This window comes from Oncorhynchus mykiss, chromosome 5, assembly GCF_057628025.1.
Source record: "Oncorhynchus mykiss isolate SJ-2025 chromosome 5, ASM5762802v1, whole genome shotgun sequence".
NCBI classification, from domain to species: Eukaryota; Metazoa; Chordata; class Actinopteri; order Salmoniformes; family Salmonidae; genus Oncorhynchus; species Oncorhynchus mykiss.
Window position 1 is genome coordinate 51,895,311 of NC_143026.1, and position 18,082 is coordinate 51,913,392.

Here is an 18,082-nt window from a genome sequence, read left to right on the forward strand (position 1 = left end):
TCTGGATATGTTCATTTACATAAGACTTCCTGGAAAATGTGGGGTAGGTGCAACATGAGATTAACAAAAGTACAAGGGTTTCAATGAAAACACTGACTGGTGTCTCCAAGTAGCCACAGGCCTCCCTAAGTGTGGACAGTTCCTACGCTATTTCAATGCACAGTTATGAAGTCTTAACTATAGCCATGTTTACATCCTATTGGTGACAGATTTTGTGAATATTCAAATCTATATAAAGAATTAATGCACATTTTCCCACCAGTAGAGTTAACCCCAAACTGACAAAAAAAATAGTGTGATGTAGTGGTGACAATGTACTTTTTCGCATATGTTTTCATGTACCGAATAAAAATCTGAAGTTCAGTGTTTCCATCGCATTTTTAACTGCCATTAGTTTTGTTACAAACTGTTGGGTTGAATAGCAAATATGCGTACTCTGGTCTTGGCATGTACACTAGCCAACAGCTCACAAATACTGTGCAGGTGGGCTGGTCTACATGAGATTATTGGATAAACGAGAATATTTGTCAAACGGCAGTCAAATCAGACCATCGATATTTATTGGAAAGGAGTGTTAAGATCATTGTGCACTTTCACCATCCTGTGATGTTCATAATTTATTTAATCTGTAGACTAATAAACTGCATGGTTTCCTGAGGCATAGTGGGAGTAGAGTAGCACACACCATATAATCGTGTGACTCCCAAGTTTACTTCGATATGGTGGTTTTTATATCAATATTTGCACATAGGTGTTTCCACTGCCATCTCTTGCATATTACGTTTTACAGGTGCATAAAAATCCCACGTCGAACAAAGAAATTAAGGTATTTGTAATTGTCATTATTACAAATATATGTATATAAAAATCGTCCGATTTAATCGGTATCGTTTTTTTTGGTCCTCCAATAATCCGTATCAGCGTTGAAAATTACATTTCGGGTGGCCTTCCACAAGCTTCCCACAATAAGTTGGGTGAATTTTGGCCCATTCCACCTGACGTTCCTCCTGGCCCATTCCAACTGACGTTCCTCCTGGCCCATTCCTCCGTCATTGAAAATAAGAATTTGTTCTTAACTGAATTGTTAAATAAAGGTGTAAAAAAAAAAAAAAAAAGAGCTGGTGTAGGCCTCCTTGCTCACACACACTTTTTTTTTGTTCTGCCCACAAATGTTCTATAGGATTGAGGTCAGGGCTTTATGATGGCCACTCCAATACCTTGACTTTGTTGGCCTTAAGCCATTTTGCGACTTTGGTAGTATGCTTGGGATCATTGTCCATTTGGAAGACCCATTTGTGACCAAGCTTTAACTTTAACTTGATGTCTTGATGTTGCTTCAATATATCCACATAATTTTACTTCCTCATAATGCCATCTATTTTGTGAAGTGCACCAGTACCTCCTGCAGCAAAGTAGCCCCACAACATGATGCTGCCACCCCTGTGCTTCACGGTTGGGATGGTGTTCTTCGGGCTTACAAGCTCCCCCCTTTTTCCTCCAAACTTAACGATGGTCATTATGGCCAAACAGTTCTATTTTTGTTTCTCCAAAAAGTACGATCTTTGTGCCCATGTGCAGTTGCAAACCGTAGTCTGGCTTTTTTAAATGGAGGTTTTGGAGCAGTGGCTTCTTCCTTGCTGAGCAGCCTTTCAGGTTATGTTGATACAGGACTCGTTTTACTGTGGATATAGATACTTTTTACCTGTTTCCTCCAGCATCTTCACAAGGTCCTTTGCTGTTGTTCTGGGATTGATTTGCACTTTTCTCCCCAAAGTACGTTCATCTCTAGGAGACAGAACGCGCCTCCTTCCTTAGCTGTATGACGGCTGCGTGGTCCCATGGTGTTTATACTTGCGTACTATTGTTTGTACAGATGAACGTGGTACCTTCAGGTGTTAGGATATTGCACCCAAGGCTGAACCGGACTTGTGGAGGTCTACCATTTTTTTTCCTGACGTCTTGGCTGATTTCTTTTGATTTTCCCATGATGTCAAGCAGAGGCACTGAGTTTGAAGGTAGGCCTTGAAATACTTCCACAGGTACACCTCTAATTGACTCAAATGTCAATTAGCCTATCAGAAGCTTCTAAAGCCATGACATCATTTTCTGGAATTTTCAAGCTGTTTCAAGGCACAGTCAACTTAGTGTATGTAAACTTCTGACCCACTGGAATTGTGATACAGTGAATTATAAGTGAAATAATCTGTAAACAATTGTTGGAAAAATTACTTGTCATGCACAAAGTAGATGTCCTAACCGACTTGCCAAAACTGTAGTTTGTTAACAAGAAATTTGTGGAGTGGTTGAAAACCAAGTTTTAATGAGTCCAACCTAAGTATGTAAACTTTCGACTTCAACTGTATATGCTTAATTTAATTTATGCAACTTAAATTGTAATATAAATGTTAGGCTATAAATTTAGATTTTTAATACATTCTAAGGCTGCATGATGTGCCTCGAATGACGATTTGAAAAAAGTCTCATGATAGGCATGAGCTCAGCTCTATTTCTTGCCAAGTCTGCACACACTTCCATCAGTCTCTCATTCCCAATTTGACAAGCACTTGATAATATTCTCCCCTATTAGACTATTCTTAATTGAATTTGTTATGTTACATATAGCCTACTAATATGTGTGGAACTATTTTCGAATAGCCCACAAACAAAAACTTGTAATCCGTAGCCTGCACTTGAATAGCAAATGGATGTTATGTGGGGCTATGTTTTTAATATGTAAGCATAGGTGGTGCGTCCATAAATCTAGGGGAAGCTAAACTTTCCCTAAAATCAATTTGAATTATACTGAGCAGAAATATGAACGCAACATGTGAAGTGTTGGTCCCATGTTTAATGCGCTGAAATAGAAGAACCAAGAAATGTTCCTTATGCACAAAAAACATATTTTTCTCAAATTGTTGGTACAAGTTTGCATTTTTCCATTGCCAAGATAATCCAGCCACCTGACAGGTGTGGCATATCAAGAAACTGATTAAACAGCATGATCATTACCAGTGGCTTAACTTTGGTTTTAGAAGTGGGGTGTCAACTGGCGACTGGTCTGGTGGTTCTCCCTCAGAAGTTTTTGGAGCATCTTAAGTTCATTTCCTGCATTTCTACTTGAGCTGACCCTGACAAAAAATTATCTTGGTCAACCAAGAGCAGTCTTCTTTTGACCAACCAAATTTTAAAACTTGTATTTATCCATATATAGAAACACCCTATGTGTTTTAATAAAATCAACTAGGCTATACAGTGCATTCGGAAAGTATTCAGACTCAACTTTTTCCACATTTTGTTACGTTACAGCCTTATTCTAAAATTGATCCATCTGATCCATCATAAAACTTATTGACGATGAAGAACACACTTCATTAAATCACTGTAGCTTTGTGCCTTGATCACAAACCTCTTGAAATGGATGGAAGGCCTCAGCATTCTGTTGACAAACAGTGTCTTTATTGAAGTGGAATTAAATTTAATACAGGCATGTGTGAGCATAAGATGTTTACAAGACATCAAATAAAAAGGCAACAGGACTCAACATAGAACAGTTCAAGTCTTATTAAAAAAACTATTTTTACTTGTAGAACGTCCTACGACGTGAAACCAAATACATGTTGCAAGACCTATCCACCAATGGCATCATGCATTTCAGAGAAGTGGTATGTGATGGCTCTAGATTAGCCAAATGAAGTATACAGCAGGCTGCTTGTAGCAGTGTAGATGCGGGTACTACCTGAACAAAACTGTTTCTCCCCACCCCCTCTGCTTGTATTACACGACTGCTAAGAGGTTACCCATAACATTGGTCAAACACACAGCAAACCTATCTTTGGCTGAATGCATAACCGGTTTGGCTTAATTTTGTCTGTGCAGGTCAACGTAACATATCAGTCGCATCAAAATCATACTCTGAGATGAGCGACTGGCTCCCGGATCTCAGGGTAGAGACCGATTGTCAAAACCCAGTTCCCATGGCCAATCGTTTTATATATTCACATGGAAAAGGTCAGTTCAATCGATTTTATAAAAGGCTGCTGTATAGTACTTTGATTTAGATATTTCTATACAGCAGAAATATATACAATATAACATTTTTTTGCTTCCCCAGACTACAGATATACAGGCTACAAAATAATCAATGTTTTAAGATGTTAATTATGGTGATCTATACATTATTTATATACTCAATGCATTCCTTCACAGTTGGTGTCAAGCATGCTCGTGCACACGAGAGCATCGAGCCCTTTCTCACAGTGAATAGAGTATAACCCTAGTCGGAGGATGTCTGCAGAAAACCACCCCATACTGACAAACCAGAGTAAAATACGGTCTACTGTACGGCAACATTCCTGTGAAATCGACGCCGTTTAGCCCAAAACACATGACGACACCATCTGCACATTGTCCCACCCTTCAGTAATCAGGTTAAAAATACAACAAATGGAGAATTAAGGTGATTTGCATTCTAAACTTGGAGGGAGATGTAAAAATGAAACAAATCCTCTTGACCACGCCACCAGCGTGAGTCTCTGCAACCCCATAGGGTGAGTGGGAGAGAGGGGCGGGGGACCGGCCACCTGTCTGTCAACTCAGGCCAACCAATCAGGCACGGACCGGGTCGTGGTCGTCAGGACGAGGCTCCTGCAGCTGCACCACTGTCTCCACGGTGACCTTGCTGTCGTCGCTGGTGTCCAGGTGGTCGTCTTCATACTCGGAGGACTCCTGATCGGGCTCGGAACGTGAGGCGCCCAACATGGTGCCAAAAGAGTGGCCGCTGGTGGAGGCCAGGGAGCGCAGCAGCGGGGTGCTCTCTGACACCTCGTTCTCATCGGGCCCGCTGTCGCCCTCCTCCGAATCGGAGTCTGAGTCGCCCGCAGAGGGGACCACCTTCTGCTTGCACACAGGACACGTCTTCCTGGTCTTGGTCAGCCAGGGGTCCACACACTTGTTGTGGTAAGCTGGAGGGAGGGAGAGGACAGGTCATGACACTCACAATCATAGGCAGCATGTAGGTTTTTTCTAGGGTTGTAAATCAAAGGTACAACACACAAGGTAATCCTAAGGGTGTGCTTGTTATCTACTGACTATATAAGGGTGGACAATTTTGATTAGGTTTGGCTACAACACCTGGACAGGGTAATGGGGAATTTCAAAGGCAAACCTAGCTTAATGTATTAGAATACTAGGATTTAAGCTTCAGGAAATAATGCTTTAAAACCAGCCATTTTCAACAAGAAAATGGCATTTAGTCTATTTAACTTCTACATTACCAGTACTGTATACAGTATTAGTATAGCTTGACAGAAGCTACAGTGGTTTTCTAAGAACACTAGCGGTCAGGCCAGCTGCATATTAGATGCAGCAAAGTGAGCTGGAGCCAAATAGATGATTTTCTGGGATGATACAGACAGGCATGGTTCAAGGAACAGCACAGGGTGCAGTAGAGCCCTTCAGACTGTCTCCCACTGAGACATCAACACATGACCTGGTGTTTTATACTACATTGCCAAAAGTATTTGGACACCTGCTCATTCCAAAATCATGGGCATTAATATGGAGTTAGTCCCCCCTTTGCTGCCTCCACTATTTCCACTAGATGTTGGAAAACATTGCTGCGGGGACTTGCTTCCATTTAGCCATGCACATTAGTGAGGTTGGACACTGATGTTGGGCGATTATGCCTGGCTCGAAGTTGGCGTTCCAATTAATCCCAAAGGTGTACGATGGGGTAGAGGTCAGGGCTCTGTGCAGGCCAGTCAAGTTCTTCCACACCTATCTCGACAAACCATTTCTGTATGGACCTTGCTTTGTGCACATGGGGATTGTCATGCTGAAACAGGATAGGGCCTTACCCAAACTGTTGCTACCAAGTTGTAAGCACAGTATGCTGTAGCGTTAAGATTTCTCTTCACTGGAACTAATGGGCCTAGCCCAAACCATGAAAAACAGCCCAATACCATTATTCCTCCTCCACAAAACTTTATAGTTGGCACTATGCATTAGGGCAGGTAGCGTTCTCCTGGCAGCCGCTAAACCCAGATTTGTCCGTTGGACTGCCAGATGGTGAAGCATGATTCCTCACTCCAGAAAACACTGCACCTCACTCTAGAGAACGCGTTTCCACAGCTCCAGAGTCCAATTGCGGTGAACTTTACACCACTCCAGCCGACGCTTGGCATTGCGCATGGTGATCTTAGGCTTGTGTGTGGCTGCTCGGCCATGGAAACCCATTTAATGAAGCTCCCGATGAACAGTTCTTGTGTAGACGTTGCTTCTAGAGGCAGTTTGGAACTTGGTAGTGAGTGTTGCAACTTTAGGACAGACACATTTTATGCGCTTCAGCACTCAGCGGTCCTGTTCTGTGAGCTTGTGTGGCCTACCATTTGCGGCTGAGCCGTTGTTGCTCCTAGACATTTCCACTTCACAATAACAGCACTTACAGTTGACCGGGGCAGATCTAGCAAGGCAGAAATTTGAAGAACATACTTGTTAGAAAGGTGGCATTCTATGACGATGCCACATTGAAAGTCACTGAGCTCTTCAGTAAGGCCATTCTACTGCCAATGTTTGTCTATGGAGATTGCATGGCTGTGTGCTTGATTTTATACACCTGTTAGCAATGGGTGTGGATGAAATAGCTGAATCCACTCATTTGAATGGGTGTTCACATACTTTTGTGTATCTAGAGCAGTGTTTCCCAACTCTAGTCTTCCAACAGCACACATTTTTGTTGTAGCCCTGGACAAAAACACCCGATTCAACTCATTGAGGACTTAGTGATTAGTTGACGCATTTAAATTAGGTGTGCTTGTCTGGGGCTACAACAAAAATGTGTACTTTTGGGGGTACTTGAGGACTAGAGTTGGAAAACACTGATCTAGAGGACTGCAGTGGAGGAGCACAGGTGGCAAGTCGATGGGTTTAGGGTAGTAGGTTGTTGGTGTGTGTGTCAGGAGGGGGTAGAGGGCATGGCAGGCCAAGCCTCACCGTGAGAGCAGGGCAGGACCCGGAGCTTGTCTCCCTCCTCATACTCATCCAGGCATATGGCACACACATCGTAGGCGTCCCCTAGGTACAAAAGAAACACGGTTCAATGGTAGAACAAAATACAGAAAAGTCCTCTTAATAAAGACATTTTAATTTACTCAATTGTGTAGCCCGTATTTATTTAAATGACGAGCTGAGTCAAACTACTGTCAACTGACTCAGAGTGCCTTGCAAAAGTATTCACCCCCTTGGCATTTTTCATATTTTGTTGCATTACAACCTGTCATTTAATGTAATGGACATACACAAAATAGTCCAAATTGGTGAAGTGAAAAAAATGACTTGTTTCAAAAAATTCAAAACAAATTAAAAGTGGTGTATTCACCCCTTTTGCTATGAAGCCCCTAAATAAGATCTGGTGCAACCAATTACCTTCACAAGTCACATAATTATTTAAATAAAGTCCACCTGTGTTCCATCTAAGTGTCACATGAAAGGCCCCAGAATCTGCAACACCATTAAGCGAGGGGCACCACCAAGCAAGTGGCACCATGAAGACCAAGGAGCTCTCTAAACAGGTCAGGGACAAAGTTGTGGAGAAGTACAGATCAGGGTTGGGTTATAAAAAAATATCAGAACTTTGAACATCCCACGGAGCACCAATATATCGATCCTATTAAAAAATGGAAAGAATATGGCACCACAACAAACCTGCCAAGAGAGGGCCACCCTTAAAAAATAAAAGAGAGTCGCACACTCTAGGAGCTCAGATGCAAAAATATTTATGTCCAATGTTTCGACAGACAAGCTGTCTTCATCAGGGTATAATGATAAACACTGCTGGATGACTCATTTATATAGTGTCAAAAGACACACACAGGTGTCTGTAATCATGGCTGGGTGTGGCCTGATACCATTGGTTAATTCTCATACAAAAAACATAAATGGATAGCGTACGATCATAGATCAAATTTGGCTACATAAGCCTACAAACATTTACAATAGCAAAATCACAAGAATGGCTTCAGATCAAAGTCTACGTTTAGACCGAAGGGAGCAAGGGTCCTTAAATTAAAGATCCAGGCAGCCTCTCGTTTTAACAATAAATTGTCGAGGTCACCTAAGGGAGGCATGACATGTTCGATGCCAATATAACGTAGAGACTAAATCAAGTGGTTTTCTTCCAAAAAGTGGGCCGCAACTGGGTAAGTCGAGTTTTTGCACCTAATGGTATTACGATGCTCCGAGATACGTACTTTTAATTCTCTCTTTGTTTTACCCACATCATTTTTACCAGAAGGACAAGTTATAAGATAAATAACTGCCTTAGTGGAGCACGTGATAACACCTTTGATTGGGGTCTGTTTCCCTGTTTGGGGGTGTTTGAAGGATCTACATTTATAAGTGCCATTGCATTGACCACAGCCATTACATTTGTAGTTTCCATCCAGTAGGGGTGCAAATAGATGTTGTGCAGCGATATCTTGGGGTGGTAAATCAGAGTTTACCAATTGATCACTGAGGTTTCTGCCCCGCGAGAATACGACCAAGGGAAGGTCCGAAAACACATTACCGATACTATCATCGGATCTTAGAATGTGCCAATGTTTGTGAACGATTCCCTTAATTTGTTCCGAGCACTTTGAATAGTGGGTAGTTAGAACGCAAGAATGCTAGGTTGCCAGGTGCACGGTGTAGCCTCCGACACATTGGTGCGGCTGGCTTCCGGGTTGGATGCGCGCTGTGTTAAGAAGCAGTACGGCTGGTTGGGTTGTGTATCGGAGGACGCATGACATTCAGCCTTCGTCTCTCCCGAGCCCGTACGGGAGTTGTAGCAATGAGACAAGATAGTAGCTACTACAACAATTGGATACCACGAAATTGGGGAGAAAAAGGGGTAAAATTCAAAAAAAAAAAAGGAAAAGAACGCAAGAATGCTTATTTTTGCGAGACTGACCTTGAAAAAGGTCATGTTTTTGTTTTGAATTTTCTCAATGCCAGTATTAATCTGACCATTTTTATACCCCCTCTCCTTGAATTTTCTTTGCGTCTCAGCCATTTTTCTTTCGAAATCTTTTTTTTTTTTTTTACAAATTCTTTTGATTTGATATAATTGGCTGTAGGGCAAACTGTTTTTCAAGGGAAGTGGATGACAACTATCAGCCCTCAACTAAATGTTACGATTAGTAGGTTTCCTGTAAAGATCAGTGTATGGAACATTGTCTTCACACAAGATAAAAAGATCAAGAAAACTGATTTGACGTGTATCAGATTGAGAGAGGGCAGCCCACCAAAACTCACAGACCAGGCAAGGAGGGCATTAATCAGAGAGGCAACAAAGAGACCAAAGATAACCCTGAAGGAGCTGCAAAGCTCCACAGCGGAGATTGGAGTATCTGTCGATAGGACCACTTTAAGCCGTACACTCCACAGAGCTGGGCTTTAAGGAAGAGTGGCCAGAAAAAACCTATGGAAGGAGGTAATCTGGTTAGATGAGACTAAAATGTAGCTTTTTGGCAATCAAGGAAAACGCTATGTCTGGCGTAAACCCAACACCTCTCATCACTCTGAGAACACCATCCCCACAGTGAAGAGTAGTGGTGGCAGCATCATGCTGTGGGGATGTTTTTCATCAGCAGGGACTGGGAAACTGGTCAGAATTGAAGGAATGATGAATGCCGCTAAATACAGTGCCTTGCGAAAGTATTCGGCCCCCTTGAACTTTGCGACCTTTTGCCACATTTCAGGCTTCAAACATAAAGATATAAAACTGTATTTTTTTGTGAAGAATCAACAACAAGTGGGACACAATCATGAAGTGGAACGACATTTATTGGATATTTCAAACTTTTTTAACAAATCAAAAACTGAAAAATTGGGCGTGCAAAATTATTCAGCCCCTTTACTTTCAGTGCAGCAAACTCTCTCCAGAAGTTCAGTGAGGATCTCTGAATGATCCAATGTTGACCTAAATGACTAATGATGATAAATACAATCCACCTGTGTGTAATCAAGTCTCCGTATAAATGCACCTGCACTGTGATAGTCTCAGAGGTCCGTTAAAAGCGCAGAGAGCATCATGAAGAACAAGGAACACACCAGGCAGGTCCGAGATACTGTTGTGAAGAAGTTTAAAGCCGGATTTGGATACAAAAAGATTTCCCAAGCTTTAAACATCCCAAGGAGCACTGTGCAAGCGATAATATTGAAATGGAAGGAGTATCAGACCACTGCAAATCTACCAAGACCTGGCCGTCCCTCTAAACTTTCAGCTCATACAAAGAGAAGACTGATCAGAGATGCAGCCAAGAGGCCCATGATCACTCTGGATGAACTGCAGAGATACAACAATCTTGTTGTATACAATCTTTGTATATTGCACAAATCTGGCCTTTATGGAAGAGTGGCAAGAAGACAGACATTTCTTAAAGATATCCATAAAAAGTGTAGTTTAAAGTTTGCCACAAGCCACCTGGGAGACACACCAAACATGTGGAAGAAGGTGCTCTGGTCAGATGAAACCAAAATTGAACTTTTTGGCAACAATGCAAAACGTTATGTTTGGCGTAAAAGCAACACAGCTGAACACACCATCCCCACTGTCAAACATGGTGGTGGCAGCATCATGGTTTGGGCCTGTTTTTCTTCAGCAGGGACAGGGAAGATGGTTAAAATTGATGGGAAGATGGATGGAGCCAAATACAGGACCATTCTGGAAGAAAACCTGATGGAGTCTGCAAAAGACCTGAGACTGGGACGGAGATTTGTCTTCCAACAAGACAATGATCCAAAACATAAAGCAAAATCTACAATGGAATGGTTCAAAAATAAACATATCCAGGTGTTAGAATGGCCAAGTCAAAGTCCAGACCTGAATCCAATCTAGAATCTGTGGAAAGAACTGAAAACTGCTGTTCACAAATGCTCTCCATCCAACCTCACTGAGCTCGAGCTGTTTTGCAAGGAGGAATGGGAAAAAATGTCAGTCTCTCGATGTGCAAAACTGATAGAGACATACCCCAAGCGACTTACAGCTGTAATCGCAGCAAAAGGTGGCGCTACAAAGTATTAACTTAAGGGGGCTGAATAATTTTGCACGCCCAATTTTTCAGTTTTTGATTTGTTAAAAAAGTTTGAAATATCCAATAAATGTCGTTCCACTTCATGATTGTGTCCCACTTGTTGTTGATTCTTCACAAAAAAATACAGTTTTATATCTTTATGTTTGAAGCCTGAAATGTGTCAAAAGGTCGCAAAGTTCAAGGGGGCCGAATACTTTCGCAAGGCACTGTACAGGGAAATTCTTGAGGGAAACCTGTTTCAGTCTTCAAGAGATTTGAGACTGGGACGGAGGTTCACCTTCCAGCAGGCCAATGACCCTAAGCATACTGCTAAAGCAACACTTGAGTGGTTGAAGGGGAAACATTTAAATGGCCTAGTCAAAGCCCAGACCTCAATCCAATTGAGAATCTGTGGTATGACTTAAAGATTGCTGTACACCAGCGGAACCCATCCAACTTGAAGGAGCTGGAGCAGTTTTGCCTCGAAGAATGAGCAAAAATCAGTGGCTAGATGTGCCAAGCTTACCCTAAGAGACTTGCAGCTGTAATTGCTGCAAAAGGTGGCTCTACAAAGTATTGACTTTTTTTTGGGGGGGGGGGGTGAATAGTTATGCACGCTCAAGTTCTGTTTTTTTGTCTTGTTTGTTTCACATTAAAAAATATTTTGCATCTTCAAAGTGGTAGGCATGTTGTGTAAATCAAATGAGACAAGCCCCCCAAAAATCTAATTTAATTCCAGGTTGTCAGGCAACAAAATAGGAAAAGTGCCAAGGGGGTGAATACTTTTGCAAGCCACTGTACCTCCGCTTTCAAGTCATTTCCCTACATTTGTTTCGGACTAAGTTCTCACTCTTTCTAAAATTCCACTCCAAGCACATTCCCGCCATGTATGTGGCTACCAAACTGGGCCAAACCTTAACTGACTTGCCTAGTTAAATAAAGGTAAAAAAAACAAACAAATGCACTCCCTTTCAAATTCCACAGCATTCTTTCTTGCCCCTTCCCTTGTGGGGAGGACGAGGTGCTGTGCTGTGGAGGGTGCCGGATATGTAGGCCAGTGTTTATTTAAGCTTTAAATGAGCATGTTTTGCTGCTCCTCAGTACCCGTGCCAGGATTGCATGTAACCGTATAAGGATGGGGAGTCATGTCCACCCCCCCCTTCACTAAAGTCACAGACTCAATCTCTCCCTGTTTTTTACTTTTCTCTGCCCCTCTCTCTTTCCTCTGTCTCGTGCTCTCTTTTTCTCAGACTGTCTTTGTTGCCTGTCTCCAACTTTCTTTTTTCTCTCTGTCTGTCATTGTCACTTCTTGTCTTTATCCACTTCTCCCTCTCTCTCCTCCTCTCTCTGTCCGAACTTGAACCCAGTGCTGGACAGGAGGGGGGGGGGGGGGGGGGGGAGCATTTATAAAGGCATGGCTCCAGCACAAACTCAGAAAATGCTGAACTGTGGCACTGGGCTGTTCTGAGTGAGGTTGAGCACTAAGCAGAAAAATACTTTGACACCACAAACTCGAAGGGTGTGTACACTGCTAAGTAAGACATACGGAATAGCACAAAGGCACAGTCACTAACAGTGACATCTAAGACCTGTTCCTCAGAAGTTCTCCAGTATAACTCAATTTAACAACCTGATATAGCCAAGTAAGCAAAAACACAAGTATCATACACTACATGACCAAAGGTATGTGGACACCTGCTCGTCGAACATCTCATTCCAAAATCATGGCATTAATATGGAGTTGGTCCATCCTTTGCTGCTATAACAGCCTCCGCTCTTCTGGGAAGGCTTTTCACTAGATGTCGGAAACATTGCTGCGGGGACTTGCTTCCATTCAGCCACAAGAGCATTAGTGAGGTCGGACACTGATTTTGAGCGATTAAGCCTGGCTCGCAGTCGGCTTTCCAATTCATCCCAAAGGTGTTTGATGGAGTTGAGGTCATGACTCTGCACAGGCCAGTCAAGTTCTTCTACAGCAATCTTGACAAACCATTTCTGTATGGAGCTTGCTTTGTGCACTGGGGCATTGTCATTCTGAAACAGGGAAGGGCCTTCCCCAAACTGTTGCCACAAAGTTAGAAGACCAGAATTGTCTAGAATGTCATTGTATGTTGTCGCATTAAGATTTCCCTTCACTGGAACTAGGGGGGCTGAGCCCGACCATGAAAAATAGCCCCAGACCATTATTCCTTCTCCACCAAACTTTACAGTTGGCACTATGCATTGGGGCAGGTATCTGATTTGTCGTTTCCACTGCTCCAGAGTCCAATGGCGGCGAGCTTTACACCACTCCAGCCGACGCTTGGCATCACGCATGGTGATCTTAGGCTTGTGTGCGGCTGCTCGGCCATGGAAACCCACTTTTTGAAGATCCTGACTAACAGTTCTTGTGCTGATGTTGCTTCCAGAGGCAGTTTAAAACTCGGTAGTGTGTGCTGCAACCGAGAACAGACGATTTTTATGTTCTACGTGCTTCAGCACTCGGGGGTCCCGCTGTGAGCTTGTGTGGCCTACCACATCACAGCTGAACCGTTGTTGCTCCTAGATGTTTCCACTTCACAATAACAGCACTTACAGTTGTCCAGGGCAGCACTAGTAGAGCAGAAATTTTACAAACTGACTTGTTGGAAAAGTGTCATCCTATGACGGTGCCATTTTGAAAGTCACAGAGCACTTGTTTGTCTATGGAGATTGCATGGCGGAGTGCTCAATTTTATACACCTGTCAGTAACGGGTGTGGCTGAAATAGCAGAATCCACTAATTTGAAGGGGGTGTCCACATGCATATATCATTTTTTAAACTTGTGTTCTTTACTATTCCATTGAGATTATTAATGAACCTTTTCTGTTCTTAATTTTCTGATTTCTAAATTACATTACTACGAGAGCCTTATTAGATTTTGTAATCTTCCAGTCAAATGCCCATATCAAGCAGTTCAAGTTTTTTTGTGTTTGTTGGTCAGAGAGAAGAAGCATGGCAGCAGAATTCTCTGGTTGAGCAGAATTCACGGTCTGGTCATCTCTTTTCATGAAAGCATGGAATTAAACTACTCAGGCTGATCAAAGGAGCTGGTGTGGGCACATTAATCACTAACTCCATTTCCTGGAACTTTCTACTGGGCAAAGTTAGTAATGACATTACTAATTACCTCACATACATCACGTCAACAAATGTCGGAACAGACCATGCATGACCATGTCATCCGAGAATAAAAAAACTGTTCTTACACAGCAGCATACAACTAATTATTGAAGAATTTTCATCCAACCTTCAACCATGTTTGTAAGATTCTATCTTTAGACAATAATGTTAATCAAACTCTATACGGTTTGATTGGCTGGTTATTATCCCATTATCGCTGATTGCGAGAGACTCTTTTCAACACTACCCTTATCTGACATCGTTGTTGAAGTGGCCCCTAAGGGCCTTTGGGGACCAGTAGTTTAAAAAGAGCCAGAATGTCAATGAATTGCTCCGGTCAGCCAGCCAGCATTCCTGGATCTCAGGAGGAATCACGCTCCCTTACTAAACTAATCAGAGCAAGGAGACAAGAGTGTTTGTGATGCGCACAGATCTGCACAGCTACCTACAGCTAGAGCCAACATGACTGTGGTAAGGCTACTTGCTGTGATCTGTGACGAGAAGGGACTGTATCACAATACTCCTGCCTCACTGTTCACACAGTGTCAGAGCCTCCGCAGCTGCTTTCGCTCTGTGTGAGTGTGTGTGTACTCAGCCCAGGGCTGGAACAGAGCAGAGGGAGGGGAGGAGCACACACAGTGACTCATCAGTCTGAGAGCCCTGGGGAGAGACGGGAGGGCAGGGGTCAGAGGGAGAGCCCGGTCCATCTCATAAACGGGGCGATGGGGTACCATCTTAGGTTCAGTGGTTTTAGAGGGTGAACTGGAGCAAGGGAAAATTAATCTCCCTGGCTTCCTCTGTTTCTCTCTTTCTCTGGAACTGCTGGTTTTGAGGTTTCTGTGTCTGCTCTCCGTCTGGTGGCGAAACCACACACACAGCTGGGCCCCTCAGTCTTAACCAGAGCCAGAAAGCCAGACAAAAAAGCGCACAGTCACATGGTAAGCTTACAGTTCATTCGGGAAGTATTCAGACCCCTTCCACTTTTCCACTTCTTTGTTACGTTACAGCCGTATTCTAAAATGGATTCAAGCGTTTTTCTTCCCTCATCAATCTACACACAATACCCCATATTGACTAAGCAAAAATAGTAACAAAATGTGGAAAAAGTCAAGGTGTCTGAATACTTTCCGAATGCACTGTATATGAGGCTAACTTCATATGGATTATGCAAGGGCTAGCAACAAGGCTGCAACAAAGTCAAAAACATAATTCCACTTTGACATTATGGGGTATTGTTTGTAACACAACAAAATGTGGAAAAAGTCAAAGGTTGTGAATACTTTCTGAAGGCACGGTAATAGTCCTCAGACTGGTATTGTGTGCTAATTACGCTGCTATTGTACATTGCATTGAGATAGGTACTCTAAGCCTATTCAGGCCCCCCCCCCCTTCCTGCCAAATTCCTCATTAGCGCTGCAGGCTAGAAGCACCACACCTCAACGCACAGACAATACGGTAGGCCGGCTCATCAGCTAGCATCTCCCCCATGTCATCCCCCTGCCCAGAGAAGCCTGCATCGCTCAATTAAGGGAATGAATACACGCTTTATTCACACCACCAGAGATATAATTGCATCAGCACACACTGCACTCCTCTGGGATTAGCCTAGAGTTGTGACGAGTCCATAAAACCAAGCCTAGAATGACAGGGAAAACAACTAAAAGGCCTAGTGCGCTAACACTACAATGTGATACCATTAGATTAGCATTAGCATCGCTAACACTGCTGATAATAACACAACTAACCTACAGCCAGAGGACATAGAGGCCAGTGTAGAGAGAAGTTGCTTCTAATTGTCTGTGACTTGTAGGCACTTCTGGGAGATGATGCGATTAAACCATTGTGGCGCATGGTTCCCATCTTCGTGTAACATTTTTCAGTGGGCACAGACTGGTTCCAATCCAAAGCCCTTAGTGACAAGCCTTCTCTTTCAATTGTCCACGCACATATGTAGACAAGCACACACAGTGCCAGTGAAGACCAGGCATCCACTTACTGTAGGTTTAGTTAAAAACCAGACTCAGCATCAGGTTTAGCTGAGGATGGTGACTAAGGGCACCATTCCCACACACACACACTGACCCCTGGTTACGGGCACCCTGCCCAAACACAGCCCGCCGGGAGAATAGACAAGTGGAAGAGAGTGAGGTCATGGAGAAAGGGAAGCAGCAGACAGAAGCACTCAGCTTTGCCTTGCTGCGGTCACACAGTGGTGTTAGAGACAGTTAAAAATACCCTGGGCTGGAGAATGTGAGCTCTGAGTTCTGCATAAAAGGTATAAAAAGAGGTCCGTTCGTGTTGGCACACTGTAAACAATTAGCGCAGAACAAGTCCAACGAGTGATCTAAAAGGTGGCTCCGTGATTCACGCTTGTCATCGCCCACCCCATGTAGAGAGATGTATGGGACGGCTGCAAGACTCGGCCTCGGACGAGTGTGTATCTGGGATGCCATTCCATCCCGGAACACAGCACTGTCAGCCTAGCTATCCAGCTACCTCACCTTCCATGTTGAAATGGCGCCAAGCTGGCAAACTCACTCCAGCCTATTAGGATCAACTAACAAGGTTTGGTATACTCCCCCTCAGGCCTAACAGGCCAATCAAAAAGCAAGGAAACGCTCAGATCATTGCTTTAAATGATAAATTGTCCAATCTCGGTCATTGACTACACTTCCTCCCCTTACCTACCAGTACTTATTCACTCTCCATAAGACGGCGAGGTACAGGCCTTCCGGACTCCCCACAGGCCTATTCCACGCAATGCAAGCAGAGATCCGGTGTGCAGGGCTTAAAGGGTGATTAGGTAGAGCTTTGGTGTCCCCGCTTGGTATCGCCAAACAGTCTGACAGAGCCATCATCCTGACCAACCTGCCCTCTAAATACACCTCTGCTGTCTTCAACCAGGATCTCAGCAATCACTGCCTCATTGCCTTGGGTCCGCTGCCAAACGACCACCCCTCATCACTGTCAAACGCTCCCTAAAACACGTCAGCGAGCAGGCCTTTCTAATCGACCTGGCCCGGGTATCCTGGATAGCTGATGTTCTGAAAGAGCTGCAAAATCTGGACCCCGACAAATTAGCTGGGCTAAACAATCTGGACCCTTTCTTTCTAAAAAATGATCCGCCATAATTGTTGCAACCCCTATTACTAGCCTGTTCAACCTCCCTTTCGTATCGTCTGAGATCCCTAAAGATTGGAAAGCTGCCGCAGTCATCCCCCTCTTCAAAGGGGGAGACACTCTAGACCTATATCTATCCTACCCTGCTTTTCTAAAACCTTCGAAAGCCAAGTTAAGAAACAGATCACTGACCATTTCGCATCCCACCGTACCTTCTCCGATATGCAATCTGGTTTCAGAGCTGGTCATGGGTGCACATCAGCCACGCTCAAGGTCCTAAATGATATCATAACCACCATCGATAAAATACAACACTGTGCAGCTGTCTTCATCAACCTGGCCAAGGCTTTTGACTCTGTTAATCACCACATTCTTATTGGCAGACTCAACAGCCTTGGTTTCTCAAATGACTGCCTCGCCTGGTTCACCAACTACTTCTCAGATAGAGTTCCGCGTGTCAAATCGGAGGGCCTGTTGTCCGGACCTCTGGCAGTCTCTATGGGGGTGCCACAGGGTTCAATTCTCGGGCCGACTATTTTCTCTGTATCCATCAATGATGTCTCTCTTGCTACTGGTGATTCTCTGATCCACCATTCTGTATACTTCTGGCCCCAGACGAGCTTAAATGCCATACAATACTACTTCTGTGGCCTCCAACTGTTCTTAAAAGCAAGTAAAACTAAATGCATGCTCTTCAACCGATCGCTGCCCGCACACGCCCGTCTAGCATCACTACTCTGGACGGTTCTGACTTGTGAATATGTGGACA

The 18,082-nt window shown here is 43.6% G+C and overlaps 1 protein-coding gene across 3 annotated transcripts in view; it reads right to left on the reverse strand.

Annotated features, from left to right (window-relative positions):
• Nucleotides 1–3,434: 3,434 nt before the first annotated feature.
• The window catches only part of LOC110524005 (E3 ubiquitin-protein ligase RNF13), an 85,953-nt gene continuing 71,305 nt past the window's right edge, over nt 3,435–18,082 (reverse strand). For all 3 annotated transcript variants that reach the window (XM_021603269.3, XM_021603270.3, XM_090235141.1), the window contains exons 9-10: nt 6,991–7,071; nt 3,435–4,961 (exon numbers count right to left, since the gene is read on the reverse strand). In XM_021603269.3, the coding sequence (XP_021458944.2) occupies nt 4,606–4,961; nt 6,991–7,071 (437 nt within the window). In that variant the 3' untranslated portion in view covers nt 3,435–4,605. The remainder of the gene's footprint in view (nt 4,962–6,990; nt 7,072–18,082) is intronic.